Genomic DNA, 9,630 nt, shown 5'->3' on the forward strand with positions numbered 1-9,630 from the left:
GATTAAAGATATCATTGAAACTTGCCCATTTTTTTTAGGAAAAAAAAAAAAGACAACACGCCTACAATTAATCTAGTTTGCGTGCGTGTTTTACTTATTACTCTCATAATTTGTTGGAAATAATTGAAAGGAAAATAATATCTATTACATTAAATTTGTGAATAAGAATGAGAATTCAAGTTATAAACTCTTTGGGAACCACAAAGAGTGAAGGGGTGTCCTTTTATATTCTGACAAAGAAACCACAGGCGCATCATACGTGGAATGAGTAAGGTGTGCAAAATGCTGAATTTTATATCTTTGTTTCAAGTTTTGCAACCCCTGTTATGATATTTTGTTAGTTGGCTGTTTGGTAAACTAAGTTTTTTTGTATGTAAAGGTCCATAAAATAGCAACTAGAGATCAACATGGTATTTCGGATTACCACAGTGGAGTTGGTGGATTGTGTAGATTAGTTGTTGCCAATAAATAGGGAGAAGATAAAGCAAAGCAAGTGAAGATCTCGATATTTTGTTTGAATTTGAACTTGATCTGATTTTCTAAGGAGGTTCGGATTTAGAAATCATGGTGGATAATCCGAAGGGTTTGGAATTCAAATTTAAAAGAAGATCATGCAAATCACATCAGAGAGAATCATGGAGAAAAAGATAAGAAAAAATAAGAGAATAATTTTTTGAACAAGATTCGGTGAACTTCTTTGAGAACGATATAAAAGGATTCTGTTACTGGAAAAAAGGTGACGTTTTTGGAGTTGAAGAAATTTTCAGAGGGTATGCTGTGAAGAAAGAACTCGTTGAAATTTCTGAGAATTTTTGTACGAAAGTATGTCTGACTGAAGGGGGTTCAGTTGCTGAATCTGAAGACGTGTGGAGCACGCTAAACAAAGTCATTGTGAGGATTCATCATAAGCACCGTCATAGTCCAGGAGAGAGTCCTTGAGTGAATAAGTCTGTCAGTGTTGTAATTCTTATGTCATAGTGAAACTGTTTATTATCTGGGCGTGGCCCCGCAGAGTAGGTGTGCGCACCAAACTGCGATATCTTATTGCGTGTCTATTTACTTTCTGCATTGTTGTTATTCATTGGCTAAGTTAATCAGTAGAGTAAACTAAGCTAATAATGTCCCAGATAGTGTTCCAACATCATCTGGGACACCAGACGTAACTTTAGATCTAACAGCTTCTATTGTCTGCTGTAATGAGAATTCAAATTATGATCCCTTTGAGAACCACAAGTATAAAAGGAACGAAATAAGAGTAGTAAACAGGTAGATTATCAACGTTCAACTGCTGGATTACTAGGACAATAGGCATTGAAAACCATCTTTTCAAGAAAATATATCGGTTCAATAACACTCTGTAGGGGTGTGCTATAGATGACACTGACATAAACGTTATCGAATTCTTTAATTGAAATTTTTAAATCCTCTATGATTAATCTTTGTGTTATCTCAACTACTTTATATAGAAGTATTGATTGGATAAATAACACAAAATTGCCGCATTTAATTTTCGTGAAAAGTGCAAGGGATCAAGATGATATTTGAACTACTCCACCCCTAAGAACAATTTTATCTTCTCAAAGTTTCTATCGTGCTAGCATATACTTGGTTTGTTAAGCTCAACTCTTAAGCCCTATATCAGTTATGATCCAGGACCTCCGAGAAAGTCATTCGGAAGTTGCGTGTTCTACTTAACATTTTTATTTTGAACTTGAAAACACTTTACTGCTTACAATTAATAAAGGCACAAATTACCTTATATTATTGGTAGACATATTGTATATGGATATAAATGAGAATCTATCCCTTTATACGACATCTTATTGATAGGATTAAAGAGTAAGATCTGAAGTGTGGCCATCAGAATATATATATATATATATATAACATATAGTTTCATTAATATTTCTTGAGGAATTTCTTAAACCAATGTGCCGAGAGTTTGGGGTATCTTTTCTGTTCATTGTTGTAATCCACATAGTTAATGCCAAACCGAACACTGTAACCTGAAAACCATTCGAAGTTGTCGAGCAAAGACCATGCAAAGTATCCCTTCACATTGACCCCGTCCCTGCAGTATAAAAAATTAATTAAGATCAATATGGGATTAGCCAAATGATCAAGTCATCTTTAGTGAAATTAGATAAATTGATCCGTGTAAAGAGATTAAAGGTATAAGTTTGGACCGCCTGGCCTGACTCTAAAAAAGAGAGGGACGGCCCAACCTAGCCCTAAGCTCAAAAAGTTTAGGGCCGGTCTGGTCCGGCTCGAAATTTTATAAGGTATTTTCAAAAAAAAATATTTAAAAATATGATGTTTATGCCGGGTCGGGCCAACTCTAAAGGAGAGAGGGTCTGCTCAGTTCAATCCTAAACCTAAAAAGTTTAAGATCGGGCTTGAGCCAATAGTGACGAATCTCAGACCAGCCCATTTAACCTGGCTTAAACTTGCAGCTCTGAAAGAGATGCAAGTTAATTAAAAGGTTCTTTAGCGAGCTAGTTAATAAAGGACTTACTTGATCGCTTTTCGAAGGTAAGAGAGATGGCGGAAGTGGTAATCAATTCTTTGGGTGTCATTAAGGGCTTGTTCAAGGGATAATTTAGGATCATTAAACTCATCAATCCCTGTAACATGTAATTAATTAGTGCGAATTTCAGAAAAGATCACTTGCATGTTATATATTGATAACTACAGTAAATACATACATATATATATACACACACACACAAACGCATGAAATTGTTGTTCATTACCGTTCTCCGTGATGTAAATTAGTGGATTGTAATACATTCTCTTTGTATACAGTAAAATCTCATGAATTCCAACCGGATAGACATAGAGCCATTCTGAAGCCGCCTGCAATAATAATATTGCCATATTATACAAAGCAAAAGAATAAGAACGTCGGTATTGGTAACTTACTAAAGTTCAAGTAAGAAAAATTAAAAAAGCAATAACAATAATACTACTAATAATTGGTGGTGGTGATAGTGGTGGTAGTAGTAACAGCAGCTAGCTAGTAGTAATAATGCTCATCAAGAGTCAAGTATAATTAATGATTATGATTTGTACACACCTTCGGACCAATGGGGACGCCATTTCGTTGGGCTGCCACGAGAACATTTATATGATCAAAGATAAATTAAGAAGATTCTATTATTAATAGAGAATTAGAAATAATAATATCTTCAAAATAAATTAATCGGGTTAATTTAACTATATATATGTGTATATATATATATATATAGACACACACACGTACGTGTAAGATTTGCTTGGGCATCTGTTGTATAGCTGCCGTTGACAGAATTGTGATTAGACGCATAAGCTGCATAATTAGTAGTGTAGTAGTTCAATCCTAGAAAGTCAAATGACCCTTTAACAAGTTTAGATTCCTCTTTCGTGAACTTGGGCAATCGCTTTCCAACTAGAGATCGCATGCTATGCGGATAGTCACCATTTGCCAAGGGGTCCATAAACCTGCAATGACAACATTGAAGGGAATTAAAAAGTGAATATCATTTGATTGAAAAATTAATAAAAATACTATACGAAAACATGTATGATATATATATGTAAGACCGATTGGTGACTGTAAATCTTTGAACTTAGTGGATTATTCACTATCTAGGCGTGGCCCCGCAGATGTAGGTGTACGTACTGAACTGTGATATCATTTTTAGTGTTCTCAGAACGTAATAGTTAATTACAAGTGTTGCTAAAAGTGTTGTAACACTCTTTGTAACACCAGCGTGAAATCAGACTTTACAAAATATATATATATGTAGTGCTTCAGTTAGTTTAATACCATCCAAACATGAAATCGATGGCTCGTAGCGCAGTGTTTTGGTGCTGCTTTGCGTTAGAAAACGGCACAAACCAATTTGACACCAGCGCTATTCCTATCACGCCCTTTTGAGACGCCTGCACATAATTTTTAGCAATTCCATTATAGTGAAACAATTAAAATCTTAAATAAACAACTTAATTTAATTTCCTTACTATGAGCAAAAAAACTTTTAAAATTTTCTTATTATTAGATAGTAGAATAATTTGTAATTATCAAATTTATACAAATGTGACCTGATACTTCTCCTTGTATAGTTTGACGGCAGTGGCATGAGAGAGGAGTTGATAGTGGGACACCAAATATGGTTCTGTTCCTGAATCTCCACCCGTACAATTTAAGTTTTGCCAATCAGAACATCGACCCGGCGGAAAAAACCCCTCTGAATAACCACCTATAGAGTAGGACCATGGCTCATTCAAGGTGATCCAATGCTTCACCCTGTCTCCAAATTCTTTAAAACAAAGCTCTGCGTAGTCCTTAAAATGGTTTCTACATGCATACAAATAACAACGTAATATATGAGCCAAAAACTCATGAAGATATATCAACATCAATAAATGTGCGAACTTTTCTTTTAGCTTGAAGTGGGAGTTTGAACTCTACACGGTAAAATGGAGTTGAGTGCAGATTTATCGCTAGATTATGCTCGTAAATTACACTTGTGCACATCGATGAAAAAGTATAAATTGGTTTAATTAAGGTGACAAAGATTTTTGCAACACTTACACGATGTGAGGGCTCAAGAAACCGCCATACTCATCCTCAAGAGCTTGGGGAAGATCCCAGTGAAAGAGAGTCACAAACGGCTTCAAACCTAACAATGTTAAACATTGAATATAGGATTTAGTTGGTATAACGTATACAGACATTGAATACGATATAGGTATAAGAAATCATCACCATTGGCTAGGAGTTCGTTGATCAGATTGCTGTAGTACTTGATTCCTTCCTTGTTCACACCCCCACTAAGTTTCCCATCTGAAACATAATTATATGTGATAATATTAATATATAAGACCTTTAACAGAAAGTAATTAAACAACGAGTAAATATGGGCATGATTCTATCCAAGTGGCTAGTATCACAATAATTTGTAGTATATTTATCTCTAAATGGTATATGAGGATAACGGTGATTGATAACAACGAGTTTTTTTTTTTTTTTTTTTGGTTGAAGATTAAAAACAACGAACTTACTTGGCAACAACCTGGACCATGAGATAGAAAATCTATAAGCATCCAAATTCATTTCCTTCATATTTCTCACATCTTCCTATATAACGAGCATTGAGTAAAATTAGTATAAAGATGAATTAAGTACAAAGATTTATTAAATTATTTTCACCTTGTAGCGGTGATACTCATCATTTGCCACATCCCCGTTGCTCCCATTCTCTATCCTTTCTGCAATGCACCACATGAAATTTCTTTTAATAAACAGGATAGTCCACATATATACAAACCGTCTATAAAAATAAAAGGAAAAGAACAGTAACAAAAATATAAAAAATATGGAAACACAAGATATCTACCGGCTAGTGGCTGTTATGTAAGTATTATTGCATTTATTTTGTCGGCATACATATCCCTAAGTTTTTTGTTTCTTTTTTCAATCCATAATATATTGTTGTTCCTAGAATTTGAATGTTGGAGCTCTTGCTTAAACAACCACATTCTTACCAATTAGGCTAGTACTAATTAGCAGCGGCAAATTTGTTATAAGTCACTTGTTTGTTTCTCATCGTTAAAAAATTATTATTATTTTTTCTCATCCTAACTTATATGTATCTAAAGCCTCAATAAAGATCTTTGTTAAAAAAAAAAAAATTTAGTCAAAGCCAGAACTGGACTACAATACATACATATATATATATATATATTGCTTTTGATAGAGATAGTTCACAGAACTTAAAAACCAATCAGCTAATATTATTTTTTTCTCAAATTAATGAAGGTGAAAATATTCCCTTTTTAATTTAATTTAACTTTGTTTCAGTAAATATAAGTTTATATCGTACACGCTAACCATATATAAGGAAAAGTACGAAGTATGAAAAATATTCTAATCTAGCTAACGCGTTGTTAATTTTCTACAAAAAGTTCATCAATTCCCTACCACTTCTCTGAAATACGTGTCTGGTTGTTTGGACGACATTGTGTGACACATCATAGATAAATATGTTTGTGGTATTTTCTTTCTTTGATGGAAGCGATGTGATTAAATAATTAGCGTCGAACAATAACATAAGATAAGATATCTCCGCCATACACTTTGACTTATATTCTTGGCCCGGGAAGGTGAACTATTTCATAGCTCAATAGTCAATTTTGTAGGCACGTGCTTTAGAGTTCATACTTTAGTTTCGCTCCTTTCGGTACGTAACGTTTTTCAATTTTCCGTATTTTGTTAGAAACTTACCTATAGAATACTACCAGTGCTAAACATCACCACTAACAGAAAGTGAGTCTTATCTGTGAGTCTCATATTATGAAAATTACCTTCTACTAGTGAGTAGTTTTAAACACCGCCAATAATCAATAACATTATTGTCAGCCTCATATTATGAAAATTACCTTTTATCAGTGAGTGGTTTTAAACACCGTCAATAATCAATAACATTATTCGGGATTGTTATGATACCTTGCTATTTTACACCTTTTACTTTTCTTTTATTAAAAGAGATAACGTACTTAAACCTTAGAGTGCTTTATTTGAATCAGCTACACAAAACATATCAGCTAATTATTGTTAATTATTGTGCATTATTTCCAAGTGTTTTTTTGGTTGCTATTGTCTTTGATATCAGTTTATTTCTCTCACAGTTCATTAAGCCAAATGGAAAAAGTATCAATTTTTAATCATAACATTTTTTATTTGCTTTAATTTTATCTCTCCACTGATCGAGCGGAAAGGAAATAACTAGAATCAATATGATAATCAATTTCCTCTTGACCACTTTCAATAAATTATATATCTATTGTTATGTCGGGACCCTATGTCTGTGCAATATTGATTAGTTAAGGCGACACTAGGATGGCATAAAATGAAAATGTTTGTCGGAGGTTTTCTTGTGGTGTGGCAACTTTTCAAGTATTATGATTGGCTGTTGATTCATAATACAATATATATATATATATATAAAAGATGAGTGTGGCGGAGATGTGTATGTAAAGATAGATGAGTGGCCATATGAAGATGGATCGTGTACAAAATGAAGTTATTCATAGTAAAGTAGGTGTAGCACCCATAGAAGATAAAGTTCGGAAAAACCGTCTGAGGTGGTACGGGCATGTACGTTAGAAGCATATGTTCGTGCTTGGGAGAACATCCAAATACCTAGTACTAGGAGAGTGAGGGGTGGACTAAGAATTACTTTGGCTGCCGTAGTTAGGCACGACTTTTAAAATCTAGGGCTTCAGGAGGGTCTAGTGTTTAATAGAGCAGACTAGAAACGAGAAATTTATATAGCCGGCATTAATTAATTTGGGATTAAGGCTTGTATTTATTGTTGTTGTTCTTGATATATAAAAGTTCATTTAAAAAATAATATAAAAAAAATGAAGCAAAAAAACATTCCAATTGTGATCAGATCACGGCATTGCAATTTAATTAATAGATAAAAGTTTCTTTAGGTTTTACTTATTACAAAACCCCACCTTTTAATTCTTTTCTTTTTTTAGGGGAGGAAATCCCAGCCACCTAATTGTAATAGATACTAATTAATATACTTAGGCTTGTTGATCTGCTAAGAGTTCTCTTTTTGTTCGTTTATTTAATTCTATTTTACTTGTAAGATTAGTTCTATTTTTTTCTTAAGTCTTAACTTTAGGTTTGTGAGTTAATTATGGTTGTTGAGAGGATTTTTGTCGTATTTGCTCCTCTCAAAGGCAACATGGACGAACATAATCTGGGTAACGTACACTTTTTTTTTTTTTTTGGGTCCAAGCATGGATTTTTTTTATTTTTTATTATTGAGCAAATGATATATGTGCTTCTCCTTCCAAACAAACTATATATGATCTTGAATCCGCATTAATGTCGGAGGTCAAATTCTCTCTGTGTTTACTAACTTAAGCATCGAAGTGCAATCTCCTCGTACTCCATTTCAAGAGGTTTTTAATCATGGATTTGTTTTTTCGTGTTGGCCATGAAAAATTGCAGCAATAGTTGTTTCTTTACCTTTGGAATTAATTAGGTTCCCTTAAATAATGTCTAGTTTTCTCACTCATTAAAAACAAAGAAAAAAGAAAAAAAAAAAAAAAGGTGTGGCAGGTTCCCCCTATCCGTATACGTTTCTCAACATTGAATAGTCAATATCGTAACAAAACAAAATATCTATATATATATATAACAAAAAGAAAAAAGAATGCAAAACTGACAATTAACACAGATCTAAACGAGAACTCTACTCTTGAAGTCCTTTCGATTTACATCCCAACATAAAATTCTCTTTTTTCCTCTTAAAGATTCTGTATTGGCAGTTCTTATTGCAAATGGTTGGCAGGATTTAAAAATTTATTCTTCATAAAAAGAAAATATAAAAAACTGATTTTTAGATTCGAACTTAGACTGATAATATATATAATTATATGATATATATATATATATATATATATTGTTCTCTGGAGAAAAAATCCATTTACATACAGATTTCGAATCGGCTTTTTGATATTTTCAGTTTTCTGTACAAGTAGCAACTTGCTGGTAGAAACCGAAAGGGCATATAATATATATGAAAGACACACATATCTAGATGCTAACCGACAAAATTTTCTTTTGAAAAACAAAAAGAAACAAACAGAAAAACAGAGCAAGTTACTGTTGAAATAAAGAAGAGAGAGAGAGAGGAAGTATTTTAAAATAAACTATTCATAGAAAAAAATTATATTTTTTAAAATAAATTACTAAAGAAAATAACTGACTAACGTTAAAAGAGAAAAAAAGAGAGAGATTAGTAGAAAGATAAAGAGAAAGATAAGGGAAAAAAACCTGGGTATTTGTGGGTGTAAATATCCCATATACTTGGTCCTCTCCCACCTTCTTTCACAGAACCTTCGTACTGAAATTCTCAACCACAGATGTATGCATTATCTACTTCGGCATCGCAAATAACTCAGTAAAAAGAAAAGGAAAAGCCTTAAAAACTAGAATATCGTTCTTCAGACTGCAGATTAATGTTATAAAATCTCGATTTAGTCGTAATTAATCAATTACCTGATAAGCTGATGAAGCTGTTCCGAAGATAAAACCAGGTGGGAAACTGCTTCTGTTGAGGAAAACAGTGTCATACTGACTTGGTGTCTTTTGAGCTACACTGCTAATTATAGCTGAATAGCCAAAAAGAAGTATAATTATAATTAGGAGCCTAAAGAATATAAGTGGGACTTGTGATGCCATTAATTACTGATAATTGTTTTGGCTAGCTAGTTAGGAGAAATGTTGTCTCCACCATGCATATGTCTTTATATAGAGTGGCGCAGCAGGAGTTTAAAACTATTCTTTTTGTGATTATTTATTTATTAATTTATTTATTTGAAAATGTGAATTTTATATGTTAGACAATAAAATAATGAATGGAAAACGTCGTAACATATATAAAATATTTGAAAGGTGTGATTTAGGCTTTGAAAAGAAGGGTCAAACTTCAAAACGTCTATAGTTTTACATACATATATATTAGGTACAAAAATGTGTGTTAATATATTATATACGTACACACAGGGACACAAATATATATGATTATAATATAATTCGTAATTTACAAATATTATTTTCTTCAT

At 32.8% G+C, this 9,630-nt stretch overlaps 1 protein-coding gene across 1 annotated transcript; it reads right to left on the reverse strand.

Annotated features, from left to right (window-relative positions):
• Positions 1-1,793: 1,793 nt before the first annotated feature.
• LOC112091302 (beta-glucosidase 12-like) lies at positions 1,794-9,264 on the reverse strand. The gene is made up of 13 exons (XM_024164541.1): positions 9,065-9,264; positions 8,840-8,909; positions 5,195-5,253; positions 5,047-5,122; positions 4,751-4,828; positions 4,577-4,664; positions 4,084-4,339; positions 3,809-3,924; positions 3,263-3,480; positions 3,077-3,108; positions 2,754-2,856; positions 2,516-2,624; positions 1,794-2,071 (listed from the first exon to the last, which is right to left on the reverse strand). The coding sequence occupies exons 1-13, from the start codon at positions 9,245-9,247 to the stop codon at positions 1,900-1,902; spliced, it is 1,560 nt and encodes a 519-aa protein (XP_024020309.1). The 5' UTR covers positions 9,248-9,264; the 3' UTR covers positions 1,794-1,899.
• Positions 9,265-9,630: the final 366 nt, after the last annotated feature.

The sequence above is a fragment of the Morus notabilis genome, unplaced genomic scaffold, assembly GCF_000414095.1.
Source record: "Morus notabilis unplaced genomic scaffold, ASM41409v2 Scaffold89, whole genome shotgun sequence".
NCBI classification, from domain to species: Eukaryota; Viridiplantae; Streptophyta; class Magnoliopsida; order Rosales; family Moraceae; genus Morus; species Morus notabilis.

Coding starts and splice junctions, on each gene's coding strand:
- LOC112091302 (XM_024164541.1), bottom strand. CDS start 9,247: ATGGCATCACAAGTCCCACTTATATTCTTTAGGCTCCTAATTATAATT. Junction 5,123..5,194: donor ATGAGTATCACCGCTACAAG/GTGAAAATAATT, acceptor CTCGTTATATAG/GAAGATGTGAGAAATATGAA. Junction 2,625..2,753: donor AATTTACATCACGGAGAACG/GTAATGAACAAC, acceptor TACATGTTACAG/GGATTGATGAGTTTAATGAT.